General features: G+C 44.6%; 1 protein-coding gene across 5 annotated transcripts in view; it reads right to left on the bottom strand.

Moving 5' to 3' along the window:
• The window catches only part of LOC136675270 (roundabout homolog 2-like), a 127,808-nt gene that overhangs the window by 41,123 nt on the left and 63,951 nt on the right, over window positions 1-22,734 (bottom strand). For all 5 annotated transcript variants that reach the window (XM_066651745.1, XM_066651749.1, XM_066651746.1 and 2 more), the window contains exons 3-7: window positions 10,434-10,591; window positions 10,115-10,235; window positions 8,441-8,579; window positions 3,626-3,762; window positions 1,326-1,450 (exon numbers count right to left, since the gene is read on the bottom strand). In XM_066651745.1, the coding sequence (XP_066507842.1) occupies window positions 1,326-1,450; window positions 3,626-3,762; window positions 8,441-8,579; window positions 10,115-10,235; window positions 10,434-10,591 (680 nt within the window). The remainder of the gene's footprint in view (window positions 1-1,325; window positions 1,451-3,625; window positions 3,763-8,440; window positions 8,580-10,114; window positions 10,236-10,433; window positions 10,592-22,734) is intronic.

Raw genomic sequence — 22,734 nt, 5'->3', positions numbered from 1 at the left:
CGGAAAACTGCAGCAAAATTCAGTCGTGAAAACACAGATTCAGTGAGCACAGTTTTCATACATCATACATCTAAAGAACCAACCTCATTAAGTTGTGGGGCGGGGTTTTCAAGCTTTAGGTGGAGACTTAAGTCTGAGACTAACTGAGTATAGTCGCGGTCCAATTAAAAACCCATATTGTCACGCGCTTGTCCTGTCGTGTCTGTTTTCCCCCGCCATGTGCTCACTTAGCACATGGCTCTGTTTGTTATTGTTCATGTCTCCACCCTTGTCCTGCCTTTGTTCTGCCTCCTTGTCCTTCCTCCTCGTTATCTGTCTCAGGTGTGTCTTGTCTGTGTTATGTATTTAAGATCCCTTCTCTCACGTCCTGTTTGTCGGTCATTCGTTTCCCAGATTATGTTGCTACCCAGTCTGTCTGTCTGTCTGTCTGTCTGTCTGTCTGTCTGTCTGTCTGTCTGTCTGTCTGTGGCGTTCACCTTTGTATTGTTTCGTTTCCAGTTGTCATTACCTTTGTCTCGTTATCAAGTCTGTCTGTCTCTACTGTTTCTCCGTCCTTGTTTTCCAAGTCTAGTCTGTCTCTGCTGTTCCTCGTTTTGTTTCCTCTGTCGCTGATTAGTTTCTCAGTCATTGTGTTTCCTTTCTGTTGAAGTCTGTTTTTTTATGGTTCTGTTTGGTTTAAATAAAGTTCACTGTGTTTTTAGCGAGTGCGTCCGCCCCGCGTTCCTGGCACATATCTCCAGTTTATTGGATTTTTAGTTTACTACTACATTTAAACACAACAGCTTCCCTTCATATTGTACGAAAAATTTCATAAAAAATGGCCCAAAATAAATGTTCCAAAATGACTTGGAATTCAGTCTTTTTACACTGACTATTTAAAGTTAAGAAGGTTTTTCCCTTCAACTGTAAAGTTGCTATTTTGGGAGATACATGTTTTTAACTGGACAGCGATGATATGCAAAGATCCACACTTAGTAAATGAAGGCAAAGTATAGATTAAGCCATAGTCTTTCTTTAATTTTTTAAATATAATTTAATGAACATAAATTAGTTTTAGGGCGGGGGAAATTTAAAAATACTGTTTCCTGTGCAGATCAATGCACAATCCTTCAAACAAATGCAAATCAACAGTAAACCATCTATTTGATTCACTGATGATGTGATGATTTTTTTTCAGGCAATGGGTTTGGAGGCGTGATCAAAGCTTGGCTGTACAGACTATGGCCCAGTCTTGTGAAAATCTATAACTAGCACTATATTGCCCAAACACCCACACATAAACACACATCCGTTCAATAAACACAGCTAGTGTAGAGAGCACTGACCTGACTGCCCTCTCTCTGCCAGAACACGGTGGGTTGTGGATTTCCTTTGGTTTCACACGGAAAGGTGGCAGTTCGTCCCTGCATCACAATCTGGTCCCGGGGTCGCACAACAAACTGGGGGGCCTCTAAGGTTAAAGGTCACATGTGTACAATTGAAAACGATGAGATACTGGAGGTCGTATTTTTCCAAATGGAATGCAGAAGCAGAAGTGCATTCATGTTTAATGCAAAGGGTGAGGTGTTGGTAAGCATGTGCTTCTAATTAACATGCAGTGGCTGGTGGTCTTGAAAAAGGTACAGAACATGGTGTGTTTACTAATGGTTTATAATGTGAGGTGTAAAGTTCAGCATAAACAGACACCTGTACACAGGGACTGGGTTTCACACAAGCATTTCATCATAGCATATAATAGTACTGCGCTTCTGCAATGCCTACTTCCAAGCTCTAACTTTGAGTGTCAAATTAAAAACACTTCACAAAAAAGCCATGCATCAATACAGTCTCCACACGCAAGGACAGCTATTCTATAGAAATCTGCCTGAAATTAGTATTGATCTGTTGAAGAAAAGGGTTGAACTAATGGGTAAATGTGCGGTGTTAGTAGCATGGTAGATGGCTATGGGTACTTACCAACAGGGCGAGCTGGTAAAAGAATAATGAAGTGTATGGGAGCAGGGGGGGAGCACAAGACAAGAACACAGCGGCCACCACAGGGAAACAAAAAAAAATGAAGTTCAAAGTGAACAATGTGGCGTAGGATACATGAGCAAATTTAGGACAAAAAAAGGGCGAGAAGGTGTGAGAGACTCTGCTGAGTGACTGATGAAATGGATCTTAAAACAGGTGAATTCTAAAGGGAGCTTAATAATGCAGCAGACGTTCCTTAATGCACATTCTAAAGAATTCCAAATGGAAGCTGTGGCTAGACAACCGCAAATTACAGAAACTGAAATCTCAGGCGTCGTATCAACACGTAACATCTCCTCCTCTTTTCTCCCCACCCTGGCTCACGTCGTGTCTGAGAAAGTGACAGAAATATTGTACAGTATTTTGCTTTACAGGAGCATGGAACATGAGACCAAGCTCTAAACTGTCATTAAGTTCCTCATTTCTTTATCTCAGCGGGAGGTTAGTAGCAGCCAGGCGTGCCCTGCGCTCCCATGAGTGAGCATGTGTGTGTGTGTGTGTGTGTGTTTCTGTATCACAGGACTCCCACTGTTTGGGGAATGACACACACAGGAGGAGGTGGTCCTAGCAGGCTTAGATCCAACCGAGAGAAATAAACTGGCCTGTAAATAGAGTTACTGCCTCCTTCTCCATGCAACTTCCACAGAGTCTGCATTGAAAATGTAGGTTAAAAAACCAGAATGGTCTAAAACACCAAAGCCACCTTTGTGTATTCTTCTTCATTTATAAAAAATAAATCATACCATTCAAACAGCCATACAAACTGCTTGCCTAAGAATATGGACAGAAAATGATCAAGCCCAGCATTAGCAAATGCCATGTGCACAAAGGCTTTGCACATGTGAACTAATACAATATCCGGTGTAAATATGTTTAAAAAGCTGGTCCATGGCTTATGTTTTGCATTATGAATGTGTGTCTTAGAGCCTGAACGGTTTTGTCAATGAATATCAACACAGTCTGGCTGCACATTGTAGAAGCCTGTAGTACATGAACAAAACTGATCAAATCGTCTTAAAATTGAAGACAGCATTTAACTACATATGATTTTATCAGATAAGCCTATCTAACTATGAAAGTATATTAATCATCATATATATTTTGTCAGTAATGCAAAGCACCACTCTTCCATAGCAGCAGCACCTGAAACTACGGGGAGTGGGAGAAGAGGTTTGCATTGACAATTCAACACAATGGGCAGCACTTTGAACACATTTTATAAGTGGTCAGAAACTTGTAAATAACTCGTGAAAGAATACAGTTACGTTAAAATAAAGAACACCATTGTTTTTCTTGTGAAATTCCCAATAAGTTTGATGTGTCACATGACCCTCTTCCCATTGAAAGAAACAAAAGTTGGATCCAAAATGGCAGACTTCAAAATGGCCGCCATGGTCACCACCCATCTTGAATAGTTTCCCCCCACCAATATACAAACGTGCCACAAACAAGACGTTAATATCACCAACCATTCCCATTTTATTAAGGTGTATCAGTATAAATGGACCACCCTGTAGAATTGTTCTTGCTAAGACTGTCTTACAGGGAATAGGGAATCAGCTATAATTGAAAAATGACAGTAATGGCTGGGAGTAACAGGCCTCAGACTCACCCCTGACTGTGAGTGTAGCGGATGCTTCCATCTTGCCGACACGGTTCTCCGCCACACAGGTGAAGCTTCCCTGCTCTCCAGCAGACACTTTCTTAATCCTCAAGATGAAGTCGTCCTTTTCATATTTCATCTCATACCTGCGCAGAACAGGCAAGAACACTTCAAACACGTCCACATACTCAAAGCTCACCTCACTCACATTCAGACTTTCAGCGCAGTGGGCATTGCTGGATTCAGCGCAGGCAGAGAGAAGAAAAAACGGCTAGTGATTAGCAGGAGATAGTTCTAAGAAAAGTAAACAGAGTATAATGGGCTCAGGGGGCTTTTTTGGGGGGGAAACAAAGGCCCCTTTTTCTTTTTTTTTGCTGTCCTTGAGAGAGTCCATGCTGAAGAAGATCTGGTAAAGTGGAGAAAAAGGGGTGTCAATTATGCAAGCATGAAAGGCAGGGAAAAAATGAAAGGTGCTTTCAGCTGGAACCCCTCACTGTTCCACTGCTTCAATATTTATGAAGAAGAACCCACTGTGTTTGGCCTCTGTCTATGTGTGTGCATGTGTGTGTCCTCACCCAGGGAAAAGAAAGAAAAGAGAAGGGAAGAATCCAAGGGTCTGGCATATCTGGGGCAAAGACAGTCCCTATCTAAATGAGACTGTGTTAGCTTCATTGATGAATTACTAATTCATGTAGTTAAACTTTGTATCGAGACATACCCACTACTGTATGCGGTGAGTCAAATTAACAATGAGGAAAGCACTTACAAAGTCAATTACAACAGCCAGTTCCACCCAATCTCGCTAATTTACAGCACAACAGACCACAGTCTGAGTGTCACGATGCTTTAAAGTTAGGAGAGTGAGAAAGATGAAGAGACGGTGAAAGAAAAGGGTGCACAGCTAGCCATGCCACACCCCAAAGTGCATTCTGTGTGTGGTTGCGGTGTAGACTTCCATTTCGACATAATGTGAAACTGTAGCCATCGTAGTTCAGATTCACTGTAATGATTTAGAGTTTCTGGTTTTAAAGTGGTATGCTACTGAACTGTTGTGTAGCAGGATGTTCCATTGTAGTACAATGAAAAGGAACGATCACATTAGCCACTATGCTAACACTACGGATGTGTTTATCGTTTTCCTTTCTTAATTAACGAAACTGAATATTCCCCTTCTAATCAAACAGGATTACATGACATGTTTTTACTGCTCTATCAGAGAGAAACATCCTCCACACATTGTTAGCATTGTGCCAGAGCTGCTCTGTAAATACTAGACCAACAAGATCAACACAAGCGTTAAATTAAGAACACAACTCTCAAAATAACATTTGCAGGACTTAGTAAGTGGGAGTTTGGGACTTGACTTGATCGCTCTGAAATATACAAAGTGTAAGAAACTAACTAGACGTAAGAGGCATGTGTAGCTCAGCAGGTATAGACTGAAACACTGATTAAAATGGAAGTACATCAGTTTCAGCTGATCGATGATTAAAATTGCTTCAGGTATTATTGATTTAAATTTAATTGTGTATTTGCCTACTTGGTTAGAAATACAAAGAAATATTAAAAGCCTACAAAATGCTAATTGGACCAGCCCATTATATATATCAATATTAAAATAAAATGTAGACCTCCATGAGGGGTAGTGGTATAATGAAGTTGTCCTGGGGAAACAGACTGGTGACGCTCACAATAAGAGAATGTTGACAATGGTCTCAAATTGGCTTGAGTGTGGTGGAGACTCCAGTCACGTCACAGCTTTGACCTATATAGGCGCCTCCCGGGAGGGGTCCTCTAGGCAGAGAAATGGGAAGAAAGAGAGAGAGAGAGAGAGAGAGAGAGAGAGAGAGAGAGACAGACAGACAGAGAGAAGGCGAACAGAGAGGGGCGTGTGGCTTGGAACTGGGCCATTATTTAGCTGGCGGAGAGGCAGTGAGGCTCTGTCCACCACAAGAGAGCCCCCCATACACGACTCAGCACTTCACACCACTCTCACACCTAGAGGAGCGGTCATATACCCTCAGCACACACACACACACACACACACACACACACACACTGACTCCTCTAAATCACAGTGTCTGCAAACCCACTCCTGGATTAATATCAGGCTGTTTGAAGGTGAGGACAGCAAGTGAGGCATTACATAGAAAACGACTGACCAATAGAATGGAGCAGCTGCAAGTGAGCCTAAGGTCACCATCCTCAATGTTAAGAGAGGGATGTAAAACCCAGAAGTGGTCTGTGGAGCAGTGGAACTGTGGAGTTGTCAGGAGTGACGGAACACATCATCTAGCACAAAGTCTTAACAGAATAGTAAAGGCTGCAGCAAACTCCCAGAATTGTGCTACTGTATTCCTCATGCCCAGGCATCAGCACCCAGGGTTCCCCATCTGTATCAGCATCAGGAAAGAGAAGTAAATATGTGCATGTCTAATAAAGATCAAAAGTCTGTAATAATTTTTATCAAATAAAAGCTTACAGCTGTAAACGAAGCGTCATCATAAATCATCCTAGATTCATTGCAGTGTAATTCTCAGCTTTGAAGCAGGAGTGAATCAAAGCTATCGAATACACTGCCAAGCACAGGACTATTAAGTCAAATGAAGGAGTTTTTCTACCTGATTTGACTGCTTCTAAAACAAGCTAATGGAGTGTTAATGTAATACAGACAGTTGATTTCATTCTGCCGTTCTGCATTGCCATCTCAGTTAGTTAATGTAATGTAATGAGATGGAAATTGAGGCTGAAGTCCAGACTGATGCAATGTGTGCATGGAAAACGCTGTAGTGGTGTGGCAATTTAACACAGAGGAACAGTGAGAGCGAGGCAATTACGCGTTTGTGCAAAGAACAGTCCTGGTCAACTGCTGTGCGTGTTCTAATGGAAGCTATGAGGTATGTAGACACATATGCAGGAGATGTACTCCATCATTCATCTGAAGCTGAAGCCTTTGTTGTGTGGAGTGTATTGAACAGCCAGTGGAGACTGGAGGCCTGGAACAAAGCTTGTGGGGATGGAAATGGGAAAAAGACAAAGCCCTCTGTCAAATACTGCAGTTACAGCCTCAGTCTGCTGCCGCTTCTCGCTCATTTTCGCTCTCGCTCTCTCTGTTTCCTCTTTAATTTCAAGAGCCTTCCACTAGCACAGTATTATCCACTATAGGATCACCAGATAATTCCCAAGATTAAAGTAATAAAACTAAAACTAAAATATTATGTTTGTGTATCTCTTCAGCCACAATATTTGGTTTTATACAGTGCCACGGTATGGAGTCCTGTCACATACACTGTGCAAATGTCAGAGACCACATTTCGTATAGTTAATTCTCAGTGAATACAGCCAGGGCGGCACGGTGGTGCAGCAGGAAGTGTTGCTGTCACACAGCCCGTGGGTTCTGGGGTCTGTGGGATCGAGCCCTGCTCTGGATGACTATCTGTGTGGAGTTTGGTGTCCTCCAGGTGCTTCGGTTCCCTTCCACATTGGTGTGAGTGAGTGTGTGTACAATCAGATTAACTTTACTGTGTCTTACAATTTAAGGAACCCTAAACACACTCGCTGATGTTGAGGTCTGGGCTATGGGGCGATCTGCCCAGCAGGCTCATTCTTATTCATTCAGATCTGCATTATTGAGTTGACAGATCTGAAGATAGGTAAAATCTTCAAGTACTGTGTGGGCCAAGTCTACAGAGAGTGGGCTCGATGAAGCCTCACCACTGACCTATATAACTACGACCTGGGAGGAGAAGATCAGAGCCAGGCCCTGAGCCACACGACTCTCCTCATCTGTCAGAGTGCTCTCAATGAAAAACACCTGGCAAAGATGCGCTGATAGATATAAAGGCCTGAGGAGAGAGGGGAAGACAACAGAGCTGAACCAAAAGGCTGTTCATTCTTAGTTTAAAATGCTAATGTGTTTGATGAAATGGCCACATTGCTCCTTGCCTCCAGTTCTCCCATTTGTGGGGTGGTATGGTCATTGCCACATACCATATGATGATGATAGTTTTGGTGATCAGGTAGTGTCGCAGTCACACAACTCCAGGGACCTGGAGGTTGTGGGTTCGAATCCTGCTCCGGGTGACTGTCTGTGAGGAGTTGGTGTGTTCTCCCCGTGTCCGCGTGGGTTTCCTCCGGGTGCTCCGGTTTCCTCCCACAGTCCAAAAACACACGTTGGTAGGTGGATTGGCAACTCAAAAATGTCCGTAGGTGTGGGTGTGTGAGTGAATGTGTGAGGGTGTGTCGCCCTGTGAAGGACTGGCGCCCCCTCCAGGGTGTGTTCCTGCCTTGCGCCCAGTGATTCCAGGTAAGCTCTGGACCCACCGCGACCCTGAACTGGAAAATGAGTTTTGGTGGTCTATCTGGACTTATTCACTTATTCTTTACCATTTTCTTTACCAATGCCTCTGCTCTCTCGGTTTAGCTTTTCGAAAAAGCATATGACAATGTCAGGGTACACTGTAAATACACAGAGAAAAAACACAGACGCCTCATCCTTCCACTTATCCAAGAGTCCACTCAGCTCACATTTTATGCTGCTCTCTATAGTCTGCAGTAAAAAGCAGGAGGCTCTCAACATGCACAATATAAAAACCCACAGCACAGTGGCTCAGCTTTACAGGGGAGAATTTGCATTCTGACCCTGAGCTTTGCATTCTAATCTACCGCTATCTGTCACGCAGCAAACAGCAGTAGTACATCAGGGGCCTGGCCTGTGGAATCACATGCAGCACAGCACAGTGCAGTACATCAGTGCAGCAGATCAATGCAGGACAACCAAGTCATAGTGAAAACAGCAGGTGTCCTGGGGGGGTTTTCCCTCACCTGCCACGGGGAATCTCAGCATCGTCCTTTTTCCAGCGCAGTGACGGAGGGGGGTCTCCTTCCACCTGACACCTGAACTCTACGCTCTCATCCACCAGAACCACCTGGTTCACAGGCCTCCGCACGAACGTGGGGCGCTCTGGATACGACAGAATCAAGAACACACACTTAATGGTGCACACATTGTAAATGTCTCTACAAATAAAAGAACAGAACTGTCCAGGCTGTGGTCAGTTCTCTAGCTCTTTATAGATGTTAAATCTGGGCAATGAAAAACACAAGGAGATTAAAACATATTTTTGTCTTTAAATTTCAGGGTTGGCAGAAACTTCTGAGAGGACTTTGAGCGGCAAAGAAAACAAACAAAAGAATCCTGCACCAAATTAAGCCTCTCACTCAGTGCCAAGCCAACGACACTGAGAGCTCTTCTTTTGGACATAGTAGGAGAAGAACCAGCTTATTGGAAAAGATATTTATACTTGGAACAGTTGGATGGAGACAGTTGGCAGCAAGCTGGATAAAGACAAGCAGTGGAATCATCAAGAGCAAGCCTTTAAGAAGCTTGAAGACCCTAACAGAAGACAGCATATCCTGGAAAAGCACTATCCATGTGGTCGCCAGGAGTTGGATTAAACTTGACGACAATTAAAAATAATAATGGCTTGAATGCAAAAGCACAGACTGACCTGTTTACAACTTAGATTCTTTATGAAACACTACATGTTTATTTTGATTTTTAGCTATTGTTGGGTACAATTGATTCAAACCCTTAATTTGCCATTGCCAGTTCATCAAATCAATTCATGATTTTTCACATCATTGCTATTCATTTTGAATTCTAGGATTTATTATTATTAATATACAGTGGAACCTCTACCTACGAACTTGATCTGTTCCGTGACCTGGTTCGTAAGTAGAAAAGTTCGTTTCTCGAGTCAGTTTTCCTCATTTAAAATAATGGAAAAGCAATTAATGTGTTCCAGCCCCCACCCCGAAAGTCACCCTTGTTGCACTGATATATGTTTACAACACTCTCAAATTAGTAAAAAAAATACATGTAGCGTTACTAAAAATAAAAAAGAAATACAGTGGTAACAGTAACATAGTTACACATCGCTACCTTGAAGACGTGACGACTGTGTGGAGGAGTAACACAGGCGCTGGCTGTATGACAGGAGGTGGCGGGTGGGTGGAATAACGGAGAGTAGGCGGGTGAATGTGGGGAGACGAAGCGTAGATACGGCTTAACTTAGCACGAGTTTCGATGTCTGCTATTTACACTAATGCTAAATTGCTAAAACTACAATTTGCTAATCTTAAAAGCTCACTCAAGTCTGGGTGCTGGGAGACTCGCCTATTGGATTCAGTGGTCATTTCCAGCCGCCGGCTCGGCGGAGGCTCGGGTTCGTTTCTAGAGTCATGTTTCGTTGGTGGAGGCAAAAAGTATTCAAATGCCCGGTTCATATCTTGGAAAGTTCGTTAGTTTAGACGTTCGTTAGTAGAGGTTCCACTGTATATATGTTTTTGTGCTGATGGCTTTGTACTGTATGTACTGTGCATAAATATGCATCTATTTTTAAAACTGTACACTATGTCCAGTGCCATTTATGCAAAATCCCCCTCCAGGATCAATAACATCACTGTTCACTAAATAACATTTTACTTATTCCTTACCAAACACAGAGAGTTGAGCCATCTCACTCTCCCTCTCCCCCACCATGTTGGTCGCTACACACACATACATCCCTCCATCACTCTTTCTGGTGTTGGATATGGTCAGTTTTCCACCTCGGATCTGTGCGACAGCCAAGACGTGGAGGGATTACACTTCAGACAACATGTCATGCACAATTTTTACAAAGCATTCTGTGCTGAATCCCAAGTTCATGTTAAGAATGCTGTGAAAATAACAGGCTGCAGACTGTTAGAGATGTGAATAAAGCCTAAGGGTTGAACAGCTCTGTTGTTCAGGTGAGAAGGATGTAGCACTCACGGTAATCCTGTCGTCTTTGAGGTCGAGCCGAGCTTTATCTTTCCTCCAGAAGGTGGTGGGCTCAGGGTGGCCTCGAGGAGGCTGGCACTCCAGTGTGGCTGATTCTCCCACTGCAACCACCACGTCCTGGGGATTCTGTCTGAAATCATCCCGCAGCACTGTAGGGGAGACAAAGCGAGACAGGGGTTATGGGCATATGGTAAAATATGACAATAAAACATCAGGATATGTAATGGAATTGCTTGTGTTTTTCCAGGTTTTTTTGGAACAAAAAAAACATACAACAGTTTAAAAAAATTAAAAAGACATGAAAATGTATATGGGTGTAAATGTAAATGTATACGGTGTTGCAGCAGAGAGTGTCACAGTCACACAGCTCGAGTCCCGCTCCGGGTGACTGTCTGTGAGGAGTTGGTGTGTTCTCCCTGTGTCTGTGTGGGTTTCCTCCGGGTGACTGTCTGTGAGGAGTTGATGTGTTCTCCCACTGTCCGCATGGGTTTCTTCCCACAGTCCAAAAACACACGTTGGTAGGTGGATTGGTGACTCAAAAGTGTCCGTAGGTGTAAATGTGTGTGTGTGTGTTGCATTGTGAAGGACTGGCGCCCCCTCCAGGGTGTATTCCTGCCTTGCGCCCAATGATTCCAGGTAGGCTCTGGACCCACCGCGACCCTGAATTGGTTAAGCGCTTACGAATAATGGATGGATGGATGAAAATGTATAACAGAATTCCTATTTTATTGTAACTTCCATAACTTTTATACAAAACAATGGTGTTCACTAGGACTTACTGGTTTGGGAAAAATATCTAATTATGACCAATATTATCATTGCAATTTAAATTGCAAGAAGTAAGGTAGAGCTGTGTATTTATAACCAAGGAGACCAAGATCTGGCATTAATTTTGAGGCCTAAATATATAATGCCAGACTCTCATGTACACATTTAAATATTTGGTTGCCTGTGATCTTTGTTATATAAGCTAAAAGTCCCAATGTAGAATTTGTTAAGAGTGTTAAGAGTGTTCTTGATAAAAAAAATACAGTTCTTGTAATGTGAAAATAACACCTTTTCGCATTGTGATTCCTATAAAAAGGGTTATTTTCCCAGCCCTATTGTCCGTGCACATCCGCCATCATCCTCAGCATTAAAGTCAACAATGCAACCTTTAGAAGTGCCTTACTGACTGAATGAAACCTTTCACACCCAGGCAAACCGTTCTTATACATTATCTGTCATTCTGTGATCACAAATACTAAAATATTAGAAGAAAAACGTACACACCGCAAGCACCCTTGCCCTGTCAGGGGCGTGGCTAGATGAATATATATATTTAGCACTGACTGGCCACTCGGGCAACCAAGCCAATGAGGCTTATCACCAAAAATACAGGCATTCATCAATTGACTGGCTTCCTTAGGTTTTTAATTTGATAGCTGTGTATCTCAGCACTGTAATAGCAAATAACAACTTTAAATAAGCTGTAAATAAGCAGCTATATTTCTGTATGTAGTGTTTCCTAAACTAGTTATTCCTGGTAAAGAATGGGGGTGGCACGGTGGTGCAGCAGGTAGTGTCGCAGTCACACAGCTCTAGAGGCCTGGAGGTTGTGGGATTGATTCCCGCTCCGGGTGACTGTCTGTGAGGAGTTGGTGTGTTCTCCCTGTGTCCACGTGGGTTTCCTCCAGGTGCTCCCGTTTCCTCCCACAGTCCAAAAATACACGTTGGCAGGTGGATTGGCGACTCAAAAGTGTCCTTAGGTGTGAATGTGAGTGTATGTGTTGCCCTGTGAAGGACGTGTGTCCAGGGTGTGTTCATGCCTTGCGCCCAATGATTCCAGGTAGGCTCTGGACCCACCGCGACACTGAACTGGATAAGCAGTTACAGATAATGAATGAATGGTAAAGAATGAGCTTGTAGTGTGTGCCTGTCGTGGAAACTGATGACAGACTCAAAATAACATTAAGTCATTCTCTTAGTGTTAACTGGTTTGTTTTCATTGTTTCGTCGCTTTAAATGCTTGGAATTGTAAAACTGATACAGGAAGAGAGAGACAGAGATAGGCGAACTTTAAACAGTGCATTTAGTGTGTTTACGCCACCAACTGGCAGCTGTTTGAAATATTAAGTGTCAACAAGGTTAGTTAATGCATTATTCTAACAGGTTCATACTGGATACCAAACATGCACTAATGGTACATTGTGTCGGTAAAAACTAGCCAATTAGTGTCAAAATACAGGCCTTTCTCTTTCATAAGCCTCCATAATGTTTTGGAATGCTCAAACAGCCTGGGAGGATGCGTGGGAGAAAAAAAAGAGAGAGAGAAAGAGAGAGAGAGAGAGGGGCTGTTAATAATTGGATGATATTCGAGTCCCACAGGAGCATCTTTGACAAACAGCAGTGACAGAGACAGAGCCCTGAGGCCAACCTGTCAATCACGGCACTGAGAGGATGTGGAGCGCTTCAGTCAGAAAGAACCACACATGCTGCCGTATGGCTGTGTGCACTTGCTGTCAAACGTTTCCCCTGCCACACACACACACACACACACACACACACCACAGCTCATCAACCTCAGGTGACATGCGTCCTGCCGTGTCTAATCAAAGTCTCAACCATAGAATGGCAACACATGCATTTCCTCTCACTGATGGCATTAGATAGACGGACAGGTAAAAAGAGCGCCACATTATTCCTGACATGTCTGCCTTTTCTTCTCCTTCTTATGCTCTCCTGATACACAAAGCTTCACTAATCAGTCTCTCTCTCTCTCTCAGACTACTACATGCCCACACTTGAGAATGCACTTGTGACGTTTCCTGGACTTCTTAGCAGCTGCCGAGAAGCAGCAGACAGCTGCTTGTGCTCCAGAGGAGAGAAGAAGAAGGTAGCAGAGGAGGGGTGGAGAAGAGGGGGCTCTGGGGTTGTGGGGGAGGGTTGTGGCTCCACTGAACCCAGCATGTTGCACTGGGGTCCTTATATTGGGATGGCACCACCCTTGGCTGGGAGGAGCATTACAGTAGCGATGGGTGTGGCTATTATATTATACAAGTACTCAAACTTGTAAAATATGCAAATATGTAAGATTGGTGTAATATATGTTCTATGTAGGGGTTGAGTTGCATTCACTCACACTGAGGCACACCAATAAGAGTCCTTGGGCAAGACTCCTAACCCTATGTCAGCCTACATTCGTTAAGAGGCAAAAAAAAAGGAGAGCCCTGTACATTGCTCCAGAGCCTCTGCCGAATCCATAAATATTAATGTTAAACCTTCTATGTTTCCTTTTTGTGTGTGTGTTGATAATAACAGAGCTAGGTTTCTTGCTGGGATCTTCAGACACTGTTAAAACGGTTAAAATGCTCATTGTCACACTGAAAGCCCCCTTGCAGTGTAGGGGCCGGATGGAGCAAGGGCGTGTGCCGCTGCAGTGGAAGCAAAAGAATGGATAGCAATGGCAATTAGGAGGCATTGAGAGCAAGAGAGAAGAGCCCCCCCTGGTGGGACAGCAGCGCTGCACTGTTTGTCCAGTCTAATTGCTTCACATCATCCGCCGTCTTCACCGCCCGTCTGCCGCCGCCGCCACACACTCAATTATTCAAATGAGCTGCTCAGAGCCTCCCGTTCAGTTCCTTCATTTACCATCGGACAAAAAGGAGGCTGATTCTCAAATGGATTTCATTCCACAGCACAACAGGGGGCCTGAATGCGAGACATTGCGAAGGTATTTCTCCTGTGCAGTATGAAGGATCATTATGTAATTACGGAGAAGAAGCGGTGGGGAGATAATAAGCCGAGGCTGAGAGGGCTGGCAAAAATAATACCACGCACAGGTGTTCCTCTCTTATTCAGGACCAGCTGAACTCATCTTCTTTTTCCCTTTCTTGTTAATCACCAGCAACTTCTTCACTAATAAAGTGAACAGGAGCAGTATTCAAACTGACTCCGTTCGGGTTTGAGTTATGAATTTCTGTTCAAGACTCATTAGAGTCGGAGAGATAACTTCCTACTGCAGTTCCCCCTACAGGGCCTTAAACACACACACACCGATCTGTATTCCAAATTCATAAATGTCATACACGCAAGAATTAGCCGTGTTCTTCGGACCTCCCTGACAACGTGAGCTCACTCCTCCTCCAGCTTTCCGATCTGTTGCATTAACAAAGAGACGATGCTTTGTTTAATGTATTAGAACAAGGCCTTGTCACTTTGCTACTGTAGCGACTCCATCAAGAAACACTTTAAGCCAAAACCTGCACAGAGCTAACTCTGCATCCTGATTTCAGAGATAATCCTCCACACACACACACATAGCATGTGATTGCATGAGAGAGGAGCCAAGTCGAGTGAACGGGACAACTTAAGCTTGAGTTGGATGGGTTCTGGAACAGTGGAACTGTGTTCTCTACTAGGGTTATGAGAGAGCAGTGGAAAGGAAATGGATTCATATGGACTACAAATTAAATTCAAGCTGCAAAATCACAAAAGAGGGCGGCACGGTGGTGCAGCAGGTAGTGTCGCAGTCTCACAGCTCCAGGGTCCTGGAGGTTGTGGGTTCGATTCCCGCTCTGGGTGAATGTCTGTGAGGAGTTGGTGTGTTCTCCCTGTGTCTGTGTGGGTTTCCTCCGGGTGCTCTGGTTTCCTCCCACAGTCCAAAGAAAACACACGTTGGTAAGTGGATTGGTGACTCAAAAGTGTCCGTAGGTGTGAGTGAATGTGTGAGTGTGTGTTGCCCTGTGAAGGACTGGCGCCCCCTCCAGGGTGTGTTCCTGCCTTGCGCCCAATGATTCCAGGTAGGCTCTGGACCCACCGTGACCCTGAACTGGATAAGGGTTACAGATAATGAATGAATGAATGAATGAAAATCACAAAACACATTCATCACATATAACACAGATGCATTACAAGTTGATACAAGTTCACAACAGAAGTGAACCAATTGCTGTGGGGCAGCCGTGGCCTAATGGTTAGAGAAGTGGGCTTGGTACTGGAAGTTGGCCGGTTTGAGCCCCACAACTGACAAAAACATCCTCAGCTGCAGTGCCATTGATTCATTGCCAAGGCACCTAACCCCCAAAATTCTCCACAGGCACTGAGGGTGGCGACCCAACACCCTAGGGCTGTATGTTCACTTCTTCTAATCACCATTTCATTTCATTGTGTTATGGTTCATTTCCTGGATTTGCAGCGTTTCAGATGCATTCCTCGTCTGAACTTGAATCGAGCTTCTGAACTTGCAGTGCGTGGGGCTTTCTCAGCCACCGTAGGATTTAACCAGTCTTTAATATAATGTGCGATTCAGGAATGCTGGCCAGGTCAGATTAACCCCAGACTTATATACATTCTTCTCCCTCATAGCGCTTGCAGAGCTCTTCTTTGATGTAAACCAGGTGCTGTCCCTCCTATTGACTGATTGATTTTCACAGAGATGAGGGATCCAGCCTTAATATAGGTAGGGTGTCCTCTTCTGGGAACTACCTGACATACAGAATGAGTTGAATCCCATGTGTGGGACATGAGATATTCACAGTGGACTAGCTCAGCTCTAAAAGAATGGAAAGCTAAGTATCATGAAAGCACTTTAGCCTGGAGGATCGATCAATGGAGTCAGTATAGTGCTGGACCAGCACCGGTCCGCATATTGCTTGATGTGTTTGATGCCTTGCGTGGACATTTGGTATACGGTCCTATCAAAATACTGCAGTACACATGTAAGGAATATTATTGACCAACCTGAAAATTCTAGAAATATAGTGGTGCAGAGAGAGCAGAGCTGTCCTTCTGCAAATATTGAGCTCGTATCATTTATTTAGGCTGTGTATTTCTGTCAAAAGTGTCTACACGGGCCGACTTAAGAAGGATTGGGAAAAGCAGAAAAATAGAACTGACAAAATGCAAAGAGAGTGCGAGGCAAAAATGAGCTCCCAAGACGATACTCTGTCCCTGAAGTGTGAGCGAGGCAGTGCATCTACATACTGTTGCTGTGTCTGAACTGCAGTGTGTCTGCTCTGGGTTCTAGCCATTATTATATCTGCAACAGTGTCTGAATATGCTGTTACCTCGGTTATGGAACTGAATGGAGTGAATCTGATTGGTGTTCACTACGCAAGTCTCATGCCCCGGTGGTTATCTGATTTGTTCAAAGAAACGACTTTCGTCTAAAATCTGCTTCTCCTTTTCCTTCCCTGCTAAACGAAAGCCCTGGCTCCAGTTAAGCAGTGCAACCTTCTGTAAAAATTGTAAGTTCTATCAATTTAGTCTGACCCTTCACAGACCTTTAAATTACTAGCTTATGATTATGGTCAATTTGCCTTCATTGTCACACTTAATCTTGCAAGGTTTTGTAAAACTGAAGATCCCATACATTTAAGGCTTGACCCTTGAAACACCTTCCAATTACTAGTGTTGGCCTATGGTCAATTTGCCTTCATTGTTACGCTTGATCTTGTAAGATAATGTACTCCCGGCCCTGGCGAGGAAAGGGAAGACACTATCAGGTGTGTGGGGAATATATATGAGCCAGACAGGCCAGGGCTCCTTTTTTATTAACGCATTCCAATTCATTCAACTTTTGTTTTCCTACAGGGGCAGAAGTGGCAGACTTACTGCCAGAGTGGTGGGCTCAGCCAGGGCAGCAGCTTAGATAAACAGCATCCGGGATGAATGAATCAGACGCTGCAGGAAACAGATGATTCTGCGGAAAAATAAATGACTTTGGTCTAGCCCTAATGTCTGTTCACGCTGCCAGAAATGAGAACGAGATGACAGTGGAAGGTCCAAGAAAACAATCAAAACAACCAGCAGAGGCAGTGTAAGTCTAAATTCAGCGTACAATGATCAGAAACTGCTTCAGCGCATAACATCCAGCCTTGGCCTTGAATAATACTCATGTGCGTTTGTCTATTTAGCATTCAGCAGCTTTACCTTTTTAAGCTCACAAACATGGCCGCAAATAAATGTTGTCAAAAAAAGGCTTTAAATAGAACATTCATTCATTCATTCATTCAGTCAGTCACTTATTTGTTCATTCATTCGTTTGTTTGTTCGTTCGTCCTTGCTTCTTCTGTAAAAGCTGTTGTAGTGGGTCATCAGCACAAACTCACACCTGTGGACAATTTCACACACTCACCCTGTCACTCACACCTGTGGACAATTTCACATACTCACCCTGTCACTCACACCTGTGGACAATGTCACACACTCACCCTGTCACTCACACCTGTGGACAATTTCACACACTCACCCTGTCACTCACACCTGTGGACAATTTCACACACTCACCCTGTCACTCACACCTGTGGACAATTTCACACACTCACCCTGTCACTCACACCTGTGGACATTTTCACACACTCACCCTGTCACTCACACCTGTGGACAATTTCACACACTCACCCTGTCACTCACACCTGTGGACAATGTCACACACTCACCCTGTCACTCACACCTGTGGACAATTTCACACACTCACCCTGTCACTCACACCTGTGGACAATTTCACACACTCACCCTGTCACTCACACCTGTGGACAATTTCACACACTCACCCTGTCACTCACACCTGTGGACATTTTCACACACTCACCCTGTCACTCACACCTGTGGACAATTTCACACACTCACCCTGTCACTCACACCTGTGGACTATTTCACACACTCACCCTGTCACTCACACCTGTGGACAATTTCACACACTCACCCTGTAACTCACACCTGTGGACAATGTCACACACTCACCCTGTCACTCACACCTGTGGACAATGTCACACACTCACCCTGACACTCACACCTGTGGACAATTTCACACACTCACCCTGTCACTCACACCTGTGGACAATGTCACACACTCACCCTGTCACTCACACCTGTGGACAATGTCACACACTCACCCTGTCACTCACACCTGTGGACATTTTCACACACTCACTCTGTCACTCACACCTGTGGACATTTTCACACACTCACCCTGGGACAATTTCACACACTCCCCCTGTCACTCACACCTGTGGACATTTTCACACACTCACTCCGTCACTCACACTTGTGGATATTTTCACACACTCACCCTGGGACAATTTCACACACTCACCCTGTCACTCACACCTGTGGACATTTCACACACTCACTCCGTCACTCACACCTGTGGACAATTTCACACACTCACTCTGTCACTCACACCTGTGGACAATTTCACACACTCACTCTGTCACTCACACCTGTGGACATTTTCACACACTCACCCTGGGACAATTTCACACACTCACCCTGTCACTCACACCTGTGGACATTTTCACACACTCACTCCGTCACTCACACCTGTGGACATTTTCACACACTCACCCTGTCACTCACACCTGTGGACAATTTCACACACTCACCCTGTCACTCACACCTGTGGACAATTTCACACACTCACCCTGTCACTCACACCTGTGGACAAATTCACACACGCAACCTGTCACTCACACCTGTGGACAATTTCACACACTCACCCTGTCACTCACACCTGTGGACATTTTCACACACTCACCCTGTCACTCACACCTGTGAACAATTTTACACACTCACTCTGTCACTCACACCTGTGGACATTTTCACACACTCACTCTGTCACTCACACCTGTGGACATTTTCACACACTCACTCCCTCACTCACACCTGTGGATATTTTCACACACTCACCCTGTCACTCACACCTGTGGACAATTTCACACACTCACTCTGTCACTCACACCTGTGAACAATTTCACACACTCACTCTGTCACTCACACCTGTGGACAATTTCACACACTCACCCTGTCACTCACACCTGTGGACAATTTCACATACTCACCCTGTCACTCACACCTGTGGACAATGTCACACACTCACCCTGTCACTCACACCTGTGGACAATTTCACACACTCACCCTGTCACTCACACCTGTGGACAATTTCACACACTCACCCTGTCACTCACACCTGTGGACAATTTCACACACTCACCCTGTCACTCACACCTGTGGACATTTTCACACACTCACCCTGTCACTCACACCTGTGGACAATTTCACACACTCACCCTGTCACTCACACCTGTGGACTATTTCACACACTCACCCTGTCACTCACACCTGTGGACAATTTCACACACTCACCCTGTAACTCACACCTGTGGACAATGTCACACACTCACCCTGTCACTCACACCTGTGGACAATGTCACACACTCACCCTGACACTCACACCTGTGGACAATTTCACACACTCACCCTGTCACTCACACCTGTGGACAATGTCACACACTCACCCTGTCACTCACACCTGTGGACAATGTCACACACTCACCCTGTCACTCACACCTGTGGACATTTTCACACACTCACCCTGTCACTCACACCTGTGGACAATGTCACACACTCACCCTGTCACTCACACCTGTGGACAATTTCACACACTCCCCCTGTCACTCACACCTGTGGACATTTTCACACACTCACTCCGTCACTCACACTTGTGGATATTTTCACACACTCACCCTGGGACAATTTCACACACTCACCCTGTCACTCACACCTGTGGACATTTCACACACTCACTCCGTCACTCACACCTGTGGACAATTTCACACACTCACTCTGTCACTCACACCTGTGGACAATTTCACACACTCACTCTGTCACTCACACCTGTGGACATTTTCACACACTCACCCTGGGACAATTTCACACACTCACCCTGTCACTCACACCTGTGGACATTTTCACACACTCACTCCGTCACTCACACCTGTGGACATTTTCACACACTCACCCTGTCACTCACACCTGTGGACAATTTCACACACTCACCCTGTCACTCACACCTGTGGACAATTTCACACACTCACCCTGTCACTCACACCTGTGGACAAATTCACACACGCAACCTGTCACTCACACCTGTGGACAATTTCACACACTCACCCTGTCACTCACACCTGTGGACATTTTCACACACTCACTCCGTCACTCACACCTGTGAACAATTTTACACACTCACTCTGTCACTCACACCTGTGGACATTTTCACACACTCACTCTGTCACTCACACCTGTGGACATTTTCACACACTCACTCCCTCACTCACACCTGTGGATATTTTCACACACTCACCCTGTCACTCACACCTGTGGACAATTTCACACACTCACTCTGTCACTCACACCTGTGAACAATTTCACACACTCACTCTGTCACTCACACCTGTGGACATTTTCACACACTCGCTCACTCACACCTGTGGACATTTTCACACACTCACCCTGGGACAATTTCACACACTCCCCCTGTCACTCACAGCTTTGGATATTTTCACACACTCACCCTGTCACTCACACCTGTGGACATTTTCACACACTCAATCCGTCACTCACATCTGTGGACATTTTCACACACTCACACCTGTGGACATTTTCACACACTCACCCTGGGACAATTTCACACACTCCCCCTGTCACTCACACCTGTGGACATTTTCACACACTCACTCCGTCACTCACACCTGTGGATATTTTCACACACTCACCCTGTCACTCACACCTGTGGACATTTCACACACTCACTCCGTCACTCACACCTGTGGATATTTTCACACACTCACCCTGGGACAATTTCACACACTCACCCTGTCACTCACACCTGTGGACATTTCACACACTCACTCCGTCACTCACACCTGTGGACAATTTCACACACTCCCCCTGTCACTCACACCTGTGGACATTTCACACACTCACTCCGTCACTCACACCTGTGGACATTTTTACACACTCGCCCTGGGACAATTTCACATACTCACCCTGTCACTCACACCTGTGGACAATGTCACACACTCACCCTGTCACTCACACCTGTGGACATTTTCACACACTCCCCCTGTCACTCACACCTGTGGACATTTCACACACTCACTCCGTCACTCACACCTGTGGACATTTTTACACACTCGCCCTGGGACAATTTCACATACTCACCCTGTCACTCACACCTGTGGACAATGTCACACACTCACCCTGTCACTCACACCTGTGGACATTTTCACACACTCACCCTGTCACTCACACCTGTGGACAATTTCACATACTCACCCTGTCACTCACACCTGTGGACAATGTCACACACTCACCCTGTCACTCACACCTGTGGACATTTCACACACTCACTCCGTCACTCACACCTGTGGACATTTTTACACACTCGCCCTGGAACAATTTCACATACTCACCCTGTCACTCACACCTGTGGACAATGTCACACACTCACCCTGTCACTCACACCTGTGGATATTTTCACACACTCACTCCGTCACTCCCACCTGTGGACAATGATCTATTATATTGAACAGGTATAATGTTAATAGGGAAAATGCTTAAAAGAAATGCATTAGCCATGTCAAACAACCATGTTCCTAAATGACATAGTACAGTAATCCTTATCTCAGTAACACCATATATCCACTGCGCACTGCCCCCAAACACATATAATCCTTCATGTAATAATGCAATATTCTTGTTTTAAGTGTGATTTTAAGAACAGTTTTAGGTTATTTATTCTAATAGCAAATACATATCCGAGCCTGTAATCTGCTGTTCAGGGCAGTTCTACAATGTTAGAAAGTCATTTCTGTAAAACACAGAATGTAAAGTGATCATCTGCTTTCCAAATAACTTTCCAAATAAAGTGAATCAGGTTTTGAATCTTACCATGATTTTCATTACTATACACAGCGACTCATCTAGGTCATTTAAAGGAAGTTTATGAAGCCGTAGGTGGTGGTGTTTTGAATATTAAATTTGAAAAGGCCAGACACAAACCTACACGGGCGGGCCATGATCTCCATGGCACTCAGGGGGCTGTCCTATTTCTGTCACACTGATGACAAAAAATAGATAAAGAATCAGCAGTCCTGTGAGATAATCACGTACATTTGCTGATGAGGGTATTATCTCTTCTCCGGAGAGAGGGAGAGTGGAGAGGGGGATAGAGGGAAAGAGGGAGAGAGAGGCTTGAGGGAGATATATATATATATATATATATATATATATATGTGTGTGTGTGTATATATATGTGTGTATATGTGGGAGGGAGAGAGAGAGAGAAAGAGAGAGAGAGAGAGATATGAAGGGGTGTGAGACAGGCCCAGCCAGAAGAGAAGAAGAGAGAAATACATTTGCATTGCAGTTTTGAATAAATAAACAAGTTTGTTTGTCTGTGCCCTAAAAAAGTCATCAGCAATCAGTCAGGAGAAACTTCACTGCTGAGAGTAGAAACGTTTCCATAGCG

Source organism: Hoplias malabaricus, chromosome 18 (assembly GCF_029633855.1).
Source record: "Hoplias malabaricus isolate fHopMal1 chromosome 18, fHopMal1.hap1, whole genome shotgun sequence".
NCBI lineage: Eukaryota > Metazoa > Chordata > Actinopteri > Characiformes > Erythrinidae > Hoplias > Hoplias malabaricus.
Note: the sequence above shows the minus strand (reverse complement) of the source record. Positions and strands in the feature narration are given on the sequence as shown.